Source organism: Larus michahellis, chromosome 2 (assembly GCF_964199755.1).
Source record: "Larus michahellis chromosome 2, bLarMic1.1, whole genome shotgun sequence".
NCBI classification, from domain to species: Eukaryota; Metazoa; Chordata; class Aves; order Charadriiformes; family Laridae; genus Larus; species Larus michahellis.
Window position 1 is genome coordinate 5,869,999 of NC_133897.1, and position 18,653 is coordinate 5,888,651.

The 18,653-nt window shown below is 42.6% G+C and overlaps 1 protein-coding gene across 3 annotated transcripts in view; it reads left to right on the forward strand.

Moving 5' to 3' along the window:
* The first annotated feature begins 1,939 nt into the window (after positions 1 to 1,939).
* The window catches only part of CTDSPL (CTD small phosphatase like), an 81,106-nt gene continuing 64,392 nt past the window's right edge, over positions 1,940 to 18,653 (forward strand). The window contains exon 1 of one of the 3 annotated variants that reach the window (XM_074574006.1): positions 1,940 to 2,310. In XM_074574006.1, coding sequence (XP_074430107.1) covers positions 2,235 to 2,310 — 76 coding nt within the window. In that variant the 5' untranslated portion in view covers positions 1,940 to 2,234. The remainder of the gene's footprint in view (positions 2,311 to 18,653) is intronic. The other 2 variants (XM_074574005.1, XM_074574007.1) reach the window with 2 other exon arrangements.

Consider the following 18,653-nt stretch of genomic DNA (forward strand, 5'->3'; position numbering starts at 1 on the left):
TTTTGAAGACTCACAACAAAATGTTTAAATGTGTTGACTGTAGGAATACACTCACTGAGAGGGAAACAAGGCCCCAGAGCTTTAAGTAATTTTCCCCAGAAACTAGATGTGGTGCTAGCACAGAGTAGAAATTCCTCGAGGCTGGGCCCATGGTCTCCCTTCATGGTAAAGCACTGCAACGAGAACAGCTGCTTGCTGTTGCTGGAATTAAACACTATGGTCATTTCTGCAACCTAGCTTGATAGTTGAAATGCCGTATTTTTGATAATGTTAAGTAAAACTGTTCAGAGCTACTTACATATTTTTATATATATAAAAAGACACACACTGTGTGCTTTTCACTGTGCCGTTCTCTTTTAGGGACAAAAAAAAATTATACTTGTAACCAATATTACTAAAATTCACATTGCCTGGGTCTATGCCAGTTGCAGAAGGATTTTCCCCATTTAGCTAATGGAATTTAAAATGATCTCTGTCCTTTTTGTAGCAAGGTTGCAACAGAGCCTTGTAAATACATTTAGAAGTACTTTTTATTTTCAGGAGAGAAAGAAGGCTGCAATTCCTTATTTACATTACATACACCAACACGCTTTCTCAAAGGTTTTCTCTTGCAACTTTACCCCCTGACAGCCCCATAAAGGAGCCATTATTCCAGGTGGGCTCCCCCACCCACCTTCCCCACCATGCGCCCGAGGCCTTGGCTAACAGCAGATCCCTGCGGAGGGCAGGAGGAGCAGCGCAGTCACATCTCCTGACAAACCCCCCTAGCCACCAGCAAACAGCAGCACTAGGAATTCCTGGAGAGTCAGACATGCATTTTAAGATGCTCTAGGAAGGAAAAAAAAAAAAAAAAGAGGTTTTCTCTCAGAGAAACTGCCAAGATGGCCTTCGGTACCTTCTAGTTACACAGTTGCTTCCAAATAAGAAACACCTCACAGCCACCCGCAAAAATATCCCACTCCCCCCACCCACATCCCCTTCTCAGGCGATTTATACCCATTCCCGAAGGAAATCAGCCCCTGCTTAGCCCAGCAAACGTGGGACAACCCGCTTCCCGCCTGCCGAAACCCTCACGACTCCGAGGACCCCCTCAGGCGAGGCCGGAGGTCCCTCAGGCGAGGCCCCGCCCCCAGACGAGGCCCCGCCCCCGGACTAAGCTCCGCCCCTCAAGCGAAGCCACGCCCCTTCATCTGCGAGACAAGCCCTTTGTGCGCAATAGAAACACCCCTCCCCGTAGCCCCGCCCCGGATAAGCCCCGCCCCCTCGGGCGCCGTAGCCCCGCCTCCTTGTTTACCGCGCGGCGGGCGGCGGGCGCTGCCCCGCTCCCCGCCTCCATGTTGGAGCGCCCCGCGGCGCGGGGGCGGGGCGGGGCGGGCTGACGGGCAGCGAGCGCGGCGGGGACGGGGACGACGGCGGCGGGCGGTTGTGGCGCAGCGCGGGGAGCGCAGAGGCGGCTGGGCTCGGCCCCTTTCCCCTCCCTTCCTCCCCTCGCACCGCGCTTCCCTCCGCGCACGGCGGCGGCCCGTGACCCGGGAAAGGGGGGAGGGGGAGGAGGGGGAGGAGGGGGAGGAGGGGGCGGCCCGGCGTCGCTCCGCCGAGCCCGCGGGGAGGGAGGGCCGGGGCGGGGGTGTGAGGAGGAGGAGAAGCGGGGGGGGGCGCGGGGATGAGGAGGAGGGCGGCGGTGGCGGCGGCGGTGGCGGGGGGGGGTATGTAGGGCTCCGGGGTGCTGTGCCGGGGGGGGGACGCGGTCGGGGTAGGCCCGGTGGATGCGGGGGGCGGCCTGAGGCGGGGGCCGGGCCGCGGGGGGAGGCGCGGAGGGGCCGGCGGCACTTCCCCCGCCTCGGGAGGCGGCGGCGGCTCGGGGGGAGCGCGGCGGAAGGGTGAATTGGGAGTAAATATTATTATTATTAATTATTTTTAAGGGGGGGGGGTTGATTCGCCTCCCCCCCCCCTTCCCCCCCCCCCCCGCCTCCTTCTCTGTGGAGAATTGGCGCCGGGAGGCGGCAGCGCGGTGCTCCCCCCCCTTCCCTCCCCCCCCCTCCCAGCTTGGCTTCGCTCCTGGAGGAGTTGGGGTTTTTTTGTTGTTGTTGTTTTTCTTTTCTTCTTTTTTTTTTTTGAATACAAATCTGCATATTGATTTTTAAACAAACAAACAACACCCCCCCAAACCCCCCCGTCGCACGCAAGCCTGCCTCTGGGAGGGAAATAGCCAGGTGAAATCTCACTCTGTTTCCATGGACAACCCGTCCATTATCACCCAGGTGACTAACCCCAAAGAGGAGGAGATCCTGTCCTGCGCTCAGGATAAAGGTGAGCTGCCTTCTCTCTTTTCTCCATGGTTTGCTTTTTATTTATTTATTTTATTATATATATTTTTTTCTGGAATTCTCCTCTTAAAAACGCATGTAGTAACAACTCGCATTCTTCAGCAACCCTATAATCCTCTCCAGGCTGCTGGGAATAGAGGAGGGCTTGTTGGGGTTGGGTTTTTTTTTTTTTGGTTTTTCTTTTTTTTTAATGTGGGATGAAGATATTTGCATGAAGGTCTCTGAAACTGCGTGCTGGATACGGCTGGGAACTTGTTACAGTGTTTAAATACTGCGTGGAATGAGTTATTTAAATAAAATGGTCTTGTTCTGTGAGGGTCAGCGAGGTAACTTTGGAAGGTGGTCACTTTACGGTTGGTGCCCAGCTTCAGGGGAAAGATACCTGTGCTGCATGTGTTGGAAGGTTTTGAAATCTCAGCTGTAAAGATATTAATTATTACACTACACACCCCACCCCCCCCAATTTCTTGGAAAAAAAGGGTTTCCTGATTTCTCTCTGCTTTCCCGTGTTTCTCCCTCCCTGGCATTTAAGAATCCGTGCAGCTTTCAGGTTTGTTGTTGGAGGAGACTTGAGCTTCTCGGGAAGAAACATGGGTTCCTTTTCAAAGCGGGCTCTATTTACTCTGCCGATAAATAGTTGTTGCTTGCGTAAGGCATCGCACTTAGCCTGCGTTTTAATAAGATGAATCCAGCCTGGCCAGAGGTGCTGCTTCTCCTCAAAAGTCTAGACGTTGATGATTGACCTTAACCTCGTTTCCTTTTGGAAGCTGGGAGGGGTTTTTGGGCTGTAAGTGGTTGTGTCCTTGCGGCTATTGATGAAGAAAGTACGGGTAAGTGGAAGGGTTCGAGTTCTGGGGAGTTGTGTGTGATCGCTCCTGGATTTGGGGAGTTATTTGGATGTTGAGTTTATGCCTTGTTACAGGCAACGCTGGTAAAAAGGGGGAGAGAGGACAGAAATTAGAAGTAGAGTGTGTGGAGATGTTGGTGTGGTAATAGATCTCCGAGCGGTCTTCTAAAAATGGTAGATTGATGATGCATCTCCCCCTAAAATTGATGCTTTTAGTATCCAGAAAGCTGCCATTTTTGTGTGGCTCATCTTGGAACGAGTGAGGGGTCCCGTGGCATTGGGGAAGTTGCTCCCTGTTACTTTTGGAATGAAAGTCTGTACGTGGAAATCCCGGTCTGCTCATCTCACCAATGCTGGCTGCAGAAGAAGCATGGAGGTAGATTTAAAAAAAAAAACAAACCACCCTCAGGTTGGGGGTTTGAGTAAAAAATGATATTTTTATTGGGTACAGGAGTGCTTACATAACTCCCCAATTCCTATGCCTTGTGAAGTGATACTTCCACCATGAGGCCTTGTTTGTCTCGAGAGATTTCTGTCGTTTTGCTCCGTTTTGGCAATGTGGAGCGTGGGGCAGCTACAGTAAACGAGGTGCTGGTGCTCTGCCTACCGTCTCTCCTAAGACGTGGTCTGGAGGAGATTTAATGTGATACTGTGCTCAGACGTTGTTGTGGTCTTAACAGCCCATATTATTGTACGTACTGGAAGTGCTTCGTCAATACTGTTAGCAGCTGGTTGAAATTTCAGTGTAAAAAAAAAAAAAAAAAGCCAGTTGAGACAAGCAGAGGAGGATTTGACAGCTCAAAACAAGAGCGAGCATCCACATCAAACAAGTGTCTTTAGAGTCCTCAGTACGGGGAGCTACGCTGCGTAGCAAAAATATGCATATAACTTGCATAACTATGCAGTAACTTGCATAATATGCATTGTGTTCCTGCTGTTGGTTTGTCTTCGGCAGAAAATCACGATGGTCTTAATTGGCGTCGCAGGGGCTCTGCGGGCTGCGTGTGAGCGAGGGCGGGCTGGGGGAGAGCGGACGGAGGGTAGTTGGAGTTCGAGACCAGAAGAAACTTCAGCGTGATCTTAATACAGGAGGTGGATTAATGCTTTTTTCTGTATTTTTTTTTTTTTTAATGTGGTTAAAGTGCATGCTTTGGGTTGACTCTGTGGTGAGACTCTCAAATAACGCCAGAGCAACTTTTGCAGAAGGAGGGTTGCAGGTTTGTCCCTCCTGGGCTCCCTTTTTTTTTTACCAAGCTTGCTCCTACCTCTTCCACCACGGCATTGCCCGCTGCTGGAGGTACGGAGCTTGCGAAAACCCATTGCGCTACCTGCCTTCCTTGTGTGTCTGCGTATCACGTCACCCAATTTTCTGTTAGATTTCTTAACAGTTCTAGCAAAACCTTTAGGTCCGGCGAGCCACGAGAGAGCCCGAAGCTGCAATGGTGAATACAGACAGGTTCCTGGTGGGAGACTGGTGTTTGAGTGAGTCCTCGCTGCTAATGCAGATTGAACTGAATGTGTTGATACAAAATGGCTAACAAACACGTTAAGGCATAGTGAATTAACTCTTTATTTAACAAACACAAGAATCACCCAAGCCTGTCTTCTGAAATCTTGTAACACAGTGAATTACGTGAATTAGAACAGAACTGTACTGCGTGAGCGAGGGCTGTCCACTTTCATGAAAACCTGCGTTTTCCTCTGCGTTTAGCCTTTGGCTGCAAAAATATGTTCCAGGGTACTAACTGGCATGTAGTGGCTTTGGGAGTTAGGGTTTTTTTAGGGATTTTGGGACCTTCTGTTGGTGTTTCTCGTGGAAAAAATAGATTTCTTGTTGTTAAGCTGGAGAGAAGCAGTTTTACAGTAGCTGAGCAACTGCTAAATAATGCATGCGTATACCTTCAAGTGTTTGATTTTTTTCCAAGATTTTTTGAAGCTTTTAATCAGCTGTGAGTCCAGCATTTAGCTTGATTTATTTTTTTTTTAAATGTATTTATATTTTAAAAGGAGCTTGATGTGCTGTATATGCTTATGCCAAATTTCTCTTGTGCAAGGGAGTGCGATTGGCAAGAAACAGAGCTGTTCTCTGGTCGTGGGGCAGTTATGTTTTTAGGTAAATATTGTGCTTTACAAATAAAAATGCCAGAATATTTTCTTGCTAATCCGGATGTATTAAAAATGAGCTTTTGAGATAAGTGAAGCTGTGACAACTTGTTAAAGAGGAGCTTATTAATACCAAGATGGAATTGTTAACTTTTAACAAATAGTAAAACATTTTGAAGGTGGAAAAAAACAGCTCTTGGTACATGAACCGTTGCCTAATATGTTGCCACATGGTGGTGCACTGTATTTAGTTGTCTGTCAAAATGAAAGCTGAGCATGGAAAGTTGCTACGATCATGTTTTATTGTTATTGTAATGTTTGCTCTGAAATGCCTGTGGTGTTGGTGCTCCTGGAGAATTTTTGTCCCTATCTATGTCATTAAATGAGTTCTGGGAAATAAAACTTAATGTTCTCCCAATGGGAAGTGATATAGAGGTGATTAAAAAATATTTTGAACTCTAAATTCATGGAGAATTTTAATTCCCTGTTATTTTTTTTTTCTTTTAAGTAATGAAAACAGTTCTGCTTTGCAGAAATATTTTATGTTGTGGCCGTTTGGCACTTCTGGAAATTGGAAGCATTAACAAGACTTCAAATTAAAATGGGAGACACAAGTGTGTGAAAAGAGGTTTGTTGTATCAGTGATAAATGTGAGCAACTAAGAAAAAATATAAATAAAAACTACAAAGAAGAACTGAAAATCTGAATCTCTGTAGAATCAGTTCTATAGATAAAATCAACTGTTTATTTTATAAGGAAAGTATTTATGCGTATTAATTAGTTGAACAGTGACCTCTAATGTGAAATCTATACAGTTAAATCTATAGGAGACAGTGCAATGCTGATGGGTCTTTGCGCGGAGTGTAACTTCGAGAGTGTGATCACGGATGGGTAATAGGCAGACAGTCCAAAGATGTGAATTTCCCTTTTTTCTTTTTTTTACCTACATGTTTTAATTTGATCCTCATAAATGATGCAAATTCTTGGCAGTTTCCATGTGCCAAGTTAAGTAGTAGCATAATAATAGCCCAGTCCTCCTTCAAGTAACAAATCCTTTGGGCCGGGTTGTTGTGTTTTCTCTCTTCGTGTACGTCTTTCCTGACTTCTGTAACATCCATTTTCAGTTATTTAGAGTAACTGCATGTTTTAGTGTCCCTACAGAAGTGTATTTTTTTCTGCAATAAATTATTTTAAAAAGGTTCACAGTGGAACCTAAACCTTTGGGTTTTGTTTTAATGAACAGTTTAATTTCCCAAGGATGTCTTCACAAACAGGCAAACTTTTTTGCCTTCCCTTATTTCAAATAAAATTGGATAAAACAGCAATGAGACCAGTATTAATTTTTCATTTAAAACAACAAGTTCTTAAGATCTCGAGTTAAAAGCCAAAGGAGGTATCTTTAATTCTGTCTTTAGTCTAAAGCATTTTGAAAATATGTGGAAATATTTTGAATATTCTTTTTCGCCATTACATCATCAGGTTTCAGAGTACTCAAACACTTGAACATATGTTAATGTTCCTGAGACATTGTCTCAAGAAATGTTTATAATATTAACTACAGATTTTAAGTTTAAAGTAGCATTTAAAAAAAACAAGGCGGGGGGGGGGATGTGGAAACCACTCCAGCACTGCACTGGAATGTGAATTGCTCGCAGAGGGTAAAATTTTAAATCATTAACTAATGACATAGTTGTTATATGAAACCAGAGTAACCATATAGTGGGGTTTGTGTTCCAGGGAGACTGTAGTAACCTGTAGTAACCCAAGATTTGATTTAGGGTAGCAGTTAACAAGCTGCGGTGTACTGGCAGTAACGTGAATGATAATTTGCGTGAATATCTAATATTTAGTCCGTGTCTTTAAGCTGCAGCATTATCATTTCTTCATAGCGCGTGTCATCTTAAAGTCATACATGTTTCAATGCGGCGATTTAACTAAAGTGTTCAGAAGTTTAAAATGCCTTTAAAAAACTGAAGTTGACCTACATTTTGTCAATTCAGTATTCAGAAATGCAAATAGCATTTTCTGACGTAATCAGTGAAATGTGGTGTGATCGATGCTACACTTCATCTTTCAGAATTTAATCTGAACATTACAAATAAGCCTCTGGATAGCGAGTCCAGGTTTGTTTCTTTAAAGGGATACCAAACTAAAATGCTGAGAAAGCAAAGAGAAATGGAACTCACTTATTTGGTCAGTGTTGGTGAAAGACGTTCCCGTTTGCCTGGTAGATAGGTTTAAGCTTATTTTTCTGTCATGGAACACATAATTTACAGGGTTTACTATCTTGTAAAAGTCATCATTCAAGCGTGAAAATGGTTGCAAATTAATTCTAGGCCACAATTTTTATATATGTCGAATCTTAAATATTCACTCTATAAGTAAGTGCGCCTTTGTTTTCTGCTAAATTTTGAGTTGGAAGAGTTGTTGGCCGTGACCACCGTGGTTGGTGTTCAGTATTACATTTCCTGTTAAAAAGCCATTTTCAGGCAATCCTGGATATGGAAATGTTAACTCAAGGGGTGAATTTGTCCCTTACTCAGCCCTACTGGATGGAGAATTTTGGATGGTTTACTTTGAATTATATTTGAAGTGTTTCTGTCTGCAAGATTTAAGATTTTCTATTTTTTTAAAAATAGGAAAAGCAAAGGTAGGTCTAACTCTCCACATTTTTCCTTATTTTTTTACCCACTGTGTGGGTCAGCCAGGGAAGATGTGGCTCATCACTCCTCCTCCTCCTCCCTGTCCGGGGGATATATCTTGCTGCGAGAGAAGCCAGGCGTGTGGATGTATGTAGGACCAGGAAGGAGAAGAGACCTGCCCACGTGCTCCAGCCTCTTTGAGGGACAGAGCGCAGGGGATGATGAGATCCTGGCTCTTGAGAGCTGCTGAGCTCATACCGGGACTGACAGTGGGAGAGGGAATAGGTTTACGTTCTTCTACGGGCAGTGGCTGCTCTCACGATGAGGTTGGTGGGTCTCTGTCCACCCAGTTGGGTCATTGGCACGTGTTGCCTTAGCCCAGTTAAGAAGTGAATCCAGAAAGGGGCAGGGGTCTTCCAAGCTGAAATAAGAGAATGGCTGATAGACCTAATGAGCAGCCTATTCATAGAATAGTCTAGGTTAGAAGGACCTTTCAGATCATCAAGGCCAATCATCAACCTAACACTGCCAAGTCCACCACGTCTGCTCTCCTTTTATATACCTCCAGGGATGGTGATTCCACCACTTCCCTGGCCAGCCTGTTCCAATGCTTGATAACGCTTTTGATGAAAAAAATTTTCCTAATATCCACCCGAGACCTCAAAAACCTATTAGATGTTCCAAGACCTCACGCGGATTGCTGGTGAGGGTTGTATACCGTTTGATTCCTCTCAGCAGTGGAGACCTGGCTGGAAAATCTCACAAAACTGCTCAGCAGCATCTCTGAAGTCTTCATGTGTCTCTTCTATTGAAAGATATTGATATAAGCTGTATTTTTAGTGCTCATCTTCCTGGGCAGTAGGCTCAAACGGGATGAGATGGTGTCAGTGGGTTTAAATTCTTTGCTGAACTTCCAGAGCTTTTTGTAAGGAGCTGTAGGGAAGGACAGAGGAAGGGTGCCTTTTGTGCTGAAATGTAGCCAGAGATGTTTTTTAGGAGTTTCATGTTGGAAATGTTAATCTTCTATGAATTCTACTTTTGCCAGAGTTTAACAGGAGCTTCCTTTATTTTTACTTGAAGAGGTTAAGGCGTAAAAGGGACGTAGATATGACAAACAGGGAAGGCGTAAGCAGCATCTAAATAGATCAGAGTAAAAATATGTTCTGCGTGGTCTACTGTGGTATAATTTTGGCCTTTTTTGTATTTCTAGAATGCTTGTTATAAGACAAAAAAAACCCAAAGTGAGTCCTGTATAGTCCAGTCCTTTCAGTACCAGCTACTCCTGTGAAGCATAGATATTAGCAGTAAAATACCAGCTTTAGAAAAATTATCAGAGAAAGTTCTGCACATGGTGTTGAGCCTACGTAAAGTTTGTAGGCTTTATTCGGTGTGTTGTCAAAATGATCACTTGCATAAAAGTACCATTCTTGGGGTTTTTTTTCTACAAGATAATAAAGTATGATTTGTAAAAAAAGAAAAAAAAAAAACCAAAACATTATTAGAAGTGATTGGTTGTACTAGAATTCTATTACCTAGAAAATTTATTGTGAGTTAAATCTGAATATGTATATGGTAGACTTAGCTTCTGAGGATGTCGGGGTTTTTTAAAAGAGATTTTTTTTCTCATTTCTTTTTTCAAGGAAGAACTATTACTCCCTTCTGAATGTTTATTAGTGTATTTAAAGCCTGACAGACAGAGGCAAATAAGATACTGCGGGCTGTATTTTGTACAGAAGAGCAACTCCAAATGAAGGACGTCTGGTCTGTCAAAACCTACTGTGTATGTAACTTTTTAAAATGTCTATAAAAATTCGTGACAATTTAGTAGGGAACAAATTCAGGAGGGGGGGAACGTCAGTCTAAAGTTACAGTATATATATAGATGCTTTTGTTTAAAGTCAAGCCATCTCTTGTGAGTAACCGGTCACTCAGTTCTGTCGGCCGTTTCTGCTGCTGTTGCAGGGCCTCCCTGTGTTCTTGGTAGAAAGTGATATATTGATTTTTATTCACTGCCATGCTCTTCCCCCACCCCCACGGCTCTCGTGCTTCCCGACTTGTCCTCCAGGATTCCCAGCAGAATTAGCTGTAAAACTAATCCTGCTCTTTCCTTGTCTGCTGTGGTCAGCAGTAAAATTTTAAACTTTCTTGTTTACTTGATGATTTGCAAAGCTTGGTCGTTTCCTGGGTGTACAGCATTCCTTCTGGCTTCTGGGACTTAGTAAAGGATACTTTTTTAAAGGTAGGAATTTTGTACAAAGTTGTTCGAACCATACATCTAACAATTTGTTTGCAGTGCTGCTTTATTTTTCTCCACAAAAGCTGTTTTCTATATACATGCCTGAATATTTACATACTTGCACTGGTTACCCCTGAATGCACATAAATGTGATTACTGGAGATCTAATTATCTGAGAGCTTTGGTGCGGTTCAGCATGGTGGATGTGGGTTTTGAAGTTGTTTTGCAGTCTAAGGTTTGCTTGAACTGTGACACTGGCAATTTTTCCTGGTGATGGTTCAGCTAGAAGCACTCTGCGAAGGAGTGGTCAATAGTGACACATACTTAGAAGATACTTAATAATTTATACTTGCTTCAGCCAAGCTCATTGAAAGATGTAATATTTACCACCTGGGGAGAAAGGAACTTTTAAGATTATTAAAGATCTCAATAAACGTTCACAAAAGCCTTACAAATTTAAAAGAAATAGGCTTATGGGACTTCTTGTAAACGGAAATTAAATTTGTTACAGGTACACATTAACAATTTGATGAATGTAGAGTAGAGCATAGCATTTCAGGAAAAACAATTTAAGCATGTATTTTACAGGGATATTTGGAGTGAAGCTTTGACCTTTGGTGTTTTTTAAATTCTCTCCCTTGCTGTACTTTGCTTTCTTGCCTGTTTCTCTTGTCATCACGAGGTTCTGGATTGCAACAGCTGCCTCCTCGTGCTCTGGTGATGCTGAATTTTAAGGGGCTGAGAGGTGTTTGGCACTGGTGACTGTGTCCAGGGGTAGTGATGGTAGCAGAAGCTCTAGTAGATGTTTGGGGAGTGGGACGGTGCAGGGATGACGAACACTGGACCATACTGCATGGACAGACTGGCCACTGGCAAGTTGGCCATAGTGGCATCGGAGCTGTCTTTTTAGGAGAGACGTTCTCTATGTTTCTTACCTCCCTATTAAATTCGAGGCAGATGCCTTGATGCAGGATCACCACTGATGTATGGCAGCTTTGGTTCCTAAACCCAAGATGTTTATTTCTTCTTCATAACAATTGGTTAAAAACCTTGAGTGAATGTTGTGCTGCTTTTAAAGGGAGGAGGGGCATGAAAAATAACCAATAAAATAGAATAAGTATATAGCATGGCTCCTGAATTGAAGGCAGAATATCCCATTTAGGTTAAAGAAAGCGTTTGCTCGTGCATCGTACGGGTGACCTGCGTAATCCTTGAAGATATGGTTGCCAAAATAGTTTATCTGGCAGTTCCTAAACAGGATTAACTGACAGCAGTTTGCATATATTATAATAAAAGTAATTTTATGAAGGTACTGAAAAATAATATTATGAAGGTACTGATGGTATTTCAGCATATGAATTCCGTATCATCGGTCAGTAGGGGAAGGAAGGGGAAAATACCTTTCCATAGTGACCAGCTGAACACGTCAAGTATCTGTACTTAACATTTATCATCATCTCTCACCGGCAGTTTTCCTGCGTTGGGTTATGCGTGCTGGAGGATGATTCCCTCTGCCCAGTCGTTTGACAGCCAGCTGCCAATTCTCATGACTTTTTATGATACGAAGCTGATTTTTGTTGAGGATCAGTAAGTTGAAAATGATTTGAGAGTTTTGGAAGCGAGGCGGGGAGGGAGGTTATGTTAGTTGGGGAATTAAAAAAAAAAAAGAAAAGGAAAAGAGTACTGAATGTAATCTACAGTGCAATTCATTTGCTAATTACACATTGACATAAATTGAAAAGTCCCAGAAGGAAGGGGTTTACAACATAACTGTAAAACAATTTGCATCTGTATAGAGGTCTGTGCTTATCCACAAAGGAATGAGATTTTAAGTGGATTTGTTTAATCGGGTTTATCGTGAGTACATAGTTGTGGGACTCCTTTTTCCTCACGTTTCAAAGTCTTTCTGGAAGATTCCCTCTTGTGTTGAGATTAAAGATGTCAAGGAAGCATCTCTGGTGAAGTTTAATGGAGAATGAAAGTGAAACCTAAAAAAAACCCCAAAAACGTCCGTTTTAATTTTAGAGAGGATTGATGACTTGAATGTTTCAGGCTCCAGATTATCATGATAAAACTGAGAATTTAGTGCAGTCTGTGCCCTGAAATTCAAATGCCTTTTTTTTTTTTTTTTTCCTACCCCATAAGAAATTTGGAACACTCCAGCAAATTCTTCCTGTCTGTATTGGTAAGGATGCTAACAACTTAGGCACACTAACGACTATTACTCCAATTCACTGTTTGTATTATAGTTTAGGGTGTTTTTTTCTATGTCTGTCAGACTTGTTGGTGCCCAACGTGTTACAGTTGCTGCCACTTTTTCTTTTGTAAACGTGTCATGACAGGAAAAAGGATGAAAAATTTGAACAAAACTGGAAATCAAACTTGGCAGTTTTGAAACATGAATCTGTTCAGGTCTCATTCCTGTATTTACTTGTACTATTACTGCCGTGCTTTATTATAAATTACCTGTTTAACATCGTTCTGGCAGGCAAGCGAGCTCTGAGAGCAGAGTGTTTTTAAAAATGTCACTTGTCTTGGTAGTGATGGGTTGTTTTCAATACCTTTAAATCAAACGGTTGTTTATCTTCAACGTAATAACTAAATAGTGTTACTATCTCATGTTATAAAAACACTAGTAGTATTAAAAGGAGAAAAATGGGCTTTCAGACAAAACCCGCCCCAGATTCGAGAAACAAGTGATAGATTCCTAAGGACCGGGTGCCTCTGGATCCATCAGTAGTGTACCAGGTCCATGAGATGCAGAGGAGCACTTGGTAACTGCAGCACCACACCTCAAGAGAAGATGAGATCAGAAGGAGGTTTCGCTTTATAATTTCTTTCAAAGTGTCCTTTCCGGAAACGTCCAAAATAGAAAGAATGAAACTATGCCATTTCATTTTGCCCTGTGTGATATGCTAGATTAAGCCCTGAAGTGCAAAACTTAAGGCTGACCTTGTGGTTCTGTTCAAACGCGATTTCCACAGTGGTTGTGAATTCCAGTTGCACCAGATGGTTCTGATTCTTCCCCCCACAAGTATTTCTTTCGCCAAACTCTGTTCAAGTAACACTTGCAATCTTCCTAAGTTGTATAGCTAAAAATGTTTATTGGAGCTTTGCAACGTAAAAAATAATTCTCCTGTGCTTCTAAAAGCAAGAAAACCAAAAAACACACACATACACAAAAAAATCAACCAAGCCAAAACCAAGCAAATGAACAAAAGAATCCCAGCAATATTAGCAGGGATATAAGTTCTGAAAAGGAAACTAATCATAAAAAACAAATCTCAGGAGGCAACCATGTGGTGATGACCAGAAGGGCATGGCAGTGTGATTTACTTATTTATTTATTTATTTATTAGCAAGGTCACCTGGCACTCAGTCTGTACAAAACACACTCCCACCCCTTGAGAAAGCGGCACGTTAGTGTACAAGGGTATGCATTTCTTTGAGTAGTGTTTGTACTAAAACATAGAAGTAACACTGGTTTTGTTTTGGAAACGTCTTCAATGAGTACTAAAGCAAGAGGAGTAGAATAGGGCTGGGCTGTCTCATTGCAGAATAGGCTGAGATAGTCCTAAATTCAACGTGGTAAGGGTAATATCTAGTTAGTTTTGGCTTTGTTTATCCTCAGTGCTGTGGATGGGGGATGTTGGAATTCACTTTAAATAATTTTAGAAGTCCATAGGTAAAAATTCATTGTATTTTTCAGCAAACGCTAATGCACCTACAACTTAGCACAATGCTTGATTATTGTTTTTTTTTTTCCTTTGCTAATGGTGCAAGGTTGAAGTGGAGTGTTTCTGTTGGTGACTTTCAATTACCACTTGGAGTCAAGGCGGGAAAACAAAACCAAAATATTTACGGTGGTGTTTTTGAACTGTTTTCAAGTAATTGTCAGCCCAATACCCGCTGCTCCTTTGGGGGGGAAAAAAAAAAAGGCATTTTTTTATTGTGAAGGTGATTTCTTAAGTCGCACTGTAGGTGGTCTTTGTATGATAGCCTTCAAGTAACAAATGGCTTTATCTTCTCTTTGGCTAATAAGGTGAGTAAAGATTTCTGGTTTAGATAATAATGGCACAGTTTTGAATGGTTAAGAATTCTGACTGGAAAACAGGTTCACAATTTTCACCTTTTTAATAGCTGATTAGGTGATAGCTAGCTAGCTGTTCGGAAGTATTTTACAGGAGTAAACAGGCTTTCTTGTTTTAATTATGACCATATGCATATGGCAGCTGTGATTGTCTGGGAATCTGTATCCTGTATTTTCAGTTAAACAGCTGATAAAATGTTGCAGTTGTGGAAATGACGACCCAGTCCAGCAGGCAGATGTCTTTGAAAGCAGTTTTGGCTTTTCTTTCTGTTTTATCGTACGAAGCAACCAAACATTTCTTGAGGTTTGATGGTCTTGTGCTGTAACAAAAGAAACACTGGATATTTTTCCATACCTGATAAGGTTACTGCTTGGACCCAGCATTCAGAAACGCTTTTTAAAAATAAATCTCAAGTTTACTAAGTGGCAAAACACCTATAAATTCTTGTGGGTTTGCTGGTTAACTTCTCTGAAAACAGTTGTCTTGCATGTTAAATAATAGCAAAGATGTGTTAAGCAAGAGAGTGGAATATGAACGTGTTAAATTCTTGGTTTGTGTCCTAGTGAAAGGCAGCAGCCAGTATTAACTAGAGAAGTCACTTTTTAATTCTTCCAGAAATAAAACTAAAATATGTCAACTGAGTGGAGGACTCTGATGCTTAACCTGAAGATTCTTCTTTGCCGATGTTTGGGTAAAAGTGACCCCTAGCACCCTTCCCTCTGGAAAACATCCCGTCTATTCATATCACTTCCCAGAGGTTAAATGCAGCCCTTGGAACAGTCACAGGAAATAATACCAATGTGCTTCTAAACCATGACCTGCCTTTTTGGCCAAATATACCACTTTCCGTGCTTACTGGGAGGACCACATATAATTATTCTTGCCCTGCGCGGAGTCAGGAGGTGCCAGGAGATGTCCCAGGGCCCCTGCCCTCACTGCCCATCGCTAACTCCCCTCCCCGCTGGCTGATATATTTAATTTTTTTTGCTATGTTTATTCACAAACACCGCCTCTGTGTTGATTTCAGCATTTCGATCCTTTTTTGAGGAAAAGTTGAGCCAGATGTTCAGTTGTCCCTCAGCTGAGGATGCGAGACTGAGAGAGCTGCTTGCGCTTGCAGGACTCCTAAATAATGCTGGTAGAACTTTTTCAGTCAAATACTCGAGCTGTTGCTAGCTGTGCTGGAAATGTTTTCGTGTCTGAAAAATGTACGTGTTGCTGCACCTTGCCAGGTGGTCAGAAACAGGGTAATTTTCCTTGCTTTGGTTGATAAAGTTAAGAGGTCAAGGCGTCTCCCATTTTGTTCAATGTGTTTGAATATTTTTTCTTTTTTGTTTTTTAAATAATCTTTGATACTCTGTATCAAAGTGTGGCTTTGTTGTGTGTACCTGTAAATAAGGCGTGTTTGTTTTAATAATTGGTGGAGGAAACTCGTCCGCTGGTAACTGATTGCAGTGGTGTAGTTGTCTGCTTTGGGATGACGTGAATCGAGTCCTGGAGGCTCCGTTAACAGTGAGGGAAGCGTGCACAGTTTTCCTCTGACCTTCGTGCTTGGCTGCGTGCAAAAATAGGCAGAATGGAGTTCAGAATCCTAATTTAACAGTTTTGTCACCAGCCCCGCGCGCTGTACGTGCCGCACTGAGCTGTCACCAGGGAGACGGAGTTGCAGAGTCCCACCATTTATCTTTAGCCTCTCTTCAGAGGAGAAGAGGGAAAACTTGGCAAAAAAAAATAATTTTCAGCAGTTGTTGGTGGTGTTCTGCTTCTCTAAGTTTAGCAGTGTTGGGGGTGGTTGTTAAAACGGGCTCTTGGGTTTTGGAGCCCTCTGTTCTGAGCAGCGTTAGGTAATGCGGTGCTCCAGCGCGCTGGAAGTCCCCCTGGGCGGCAGCTGCCGAACTACCTGGCAGAACTTAATCAGTAATTCAGTAAAAATGGAAGAGATTTTTAAAAACTTCCCGTGTTGCAGACCAGGATTGCGTAGCTTGCTCGCCGATAAACTTCAGGCAGCGTATTTAAATTCCGGTTTGTGGAAGCTCTGTGTCACACTGAAGTCCTGTCGCTTTCCTCCATAGAGGCAAACCTGATCTCAGCATCAGCAGGGGCTTGTTGTTCTGCCACTGTAGAGAAACTTCTTCTGTCTGTTACGCAGCCAGGAGAACAATATAGAGGGTTATGGAAAGGCTGCATTATTCCAGGGGCCTTTCTGACAGTTTTCACAGTTCCTATAGGATGTTAACAAATCTCCCACTGCAAAAAGCTGCAACTGAATTTGATAAAATATCACTACTTCTAATTCCTTCTCTGATGGATTCTGTCAGCTGGCTTCCTGAGTGAGTACCACCAGCGTTTTTACATGCTTACCCTTCAGCGTTTCCACAACATCTGTTTTAATTGTCTGTTTCTGAATTAAATAAGTATACTTGCAAGGTCGTGATCCTTTGCATAGTTACTTACTGAAAGTCTTTGTAAGAAACATTTAATTCCCCGCTCTTCTGAAGTCCGCAGCGTTGAACGGAAATCAATACTTGGTTATGGGAAGGCAAGGGGATTCGTCTGGGATGATCACTAATGCTGGCTATAGAAGGAAATGGGATACTGTTGTGGAAGGAAGGGGAGAGATCACATGTACATGAGTATTTTGAGTGGGATTCTGGCTGGATTCATCCCATAGACTTATTGATAGTCCGAGGTACTGCCAAGGGAAAGTCCACAGTCTGCATCCCATTAAGAAACTTGATATACATCTCTTTTAACGTTTGTATTCAGGAAAGATCAATTTACTGCACCGATAGCAAAATTAGATGTTCATAGCTTTTTAGAACTGTTTGTATTTTTTAAATAAATTTCCTTTGACTTCTACTTTCCGTGGTTTGGGTCTGGGCTGTGGGACACTCTCATCAGCGGAGGGGAGGAGGAGAGTGATGGAGGAGCTTTCCCAGAGCTATGTGGCTGTGCTGGGGATAGGGGATCTGACCAGTGCTCTGCTCGCAGGGCTTCCCTCTTCCCAGTACCCATCTTCCTCCTTTTGTGAACTTTAAAGCTGTAATATTTTGGAATCCTGTCTCATCCCGCAGGTATGTGTGGCTTGGCACCTGTGCAGGACCTTGTTTGTGCGAGCTTAAGCTCTAGGGTGAGGGGAGTCGTTTTGACGCAGGTACTTGCTGTGTGTTTTGGGTTATGGGGGTTGAATTTACAGCCAACTTTAAACTTCTGTTCTGAAATTGTACTTTGGGACCGGTTTAAATCATTCCGTAAGCTCAGCTGTATGCTTAGTAGTATGATTTCAATGGTGCTGGTCCGTGATACTGAGGATAAAATTTAGCTCCCTGCTGGAGCTTGACTTGGTAAGATTAATGATGAAAGTTTGCAATTCAGTAAATATTTACAAGGCAATTAGTGAGATGCTGATGCTTTTCACCCTTTTTCTGTGATGGGTGATTAGCAAGGTGATATTTTATTTCCACTGGCAGGCTCTGGTATTGCTTCCTCTCCCTCTACTTATCATGTCCCAGGAAATAATTTAAGGGAATAAGGATGCCTTAATAGTAAGGATGTGGAAAAAGGAAGATAGAGTGATATTTCTGGGGTAAACAGAAAAAGGAGGATAAGGTAGCTAACATAAAACTGGAGGGATAATGGATGAAAGCTTTTAAAGAATTCAGCGTGATGTAAATGTCAGTTCAAAAAAAGAACTACCTTTCATATGTCACACATACCCTTTTTAGGTTTTCTTATTTGGCAATATAGTTATTCAGGATAAAAATACTAAGCTTTAATTTTCTGCTACATAAAAGAATTTAAAAGAAAAGGCTTATTGTTCATACAAGGCTGGCAAACTGATGTTAGAAAAGGATGTATTTTTTTTTAAGTAGTATTTTTTTTTAACCCATTAGTGGTATTTCAGACATTGTAAATAGTTGTGTATAATTCTCTAAATAACTGAGAGTGAGGTGTTACCTATGTATAAGTGAGCCCAAGCTATACGTAACTACCTGTTCTTCACCTACAGGTACCAGGGTGTGTTGGTGTGGTGGGTGTTTTCCAGGCCCGTAGCACCGCTCAGTAATTCAGGTCAGAAGGGACATCTGCGGGGACATCTACAGGTCCCCGCTCAGAGCGGGGCTGAGGATGCTCTGAGCATTGTCAGGTTTTGAGTATCTCCAAGGTCAGTGACTTCACAGCCTGTCTGGGGCCCTCTTCTAGTGTTTGACCACTGTAATTCTGAATATGTAGGAGGGATTTATCCTGCTGCAGCTTGGATCCGTTGCCTTTTCTACTGTTCCTGTGTTACCTCCCAAGGGTCTCACTCCATCTTCTTTGTCACCTCCCCCTAGGTAGTTGTATCTGCTTAAAGTATTAATCTAAACGTACACAGGAATAAAAGAAGCGCTCGTTTGTCCGATGTTT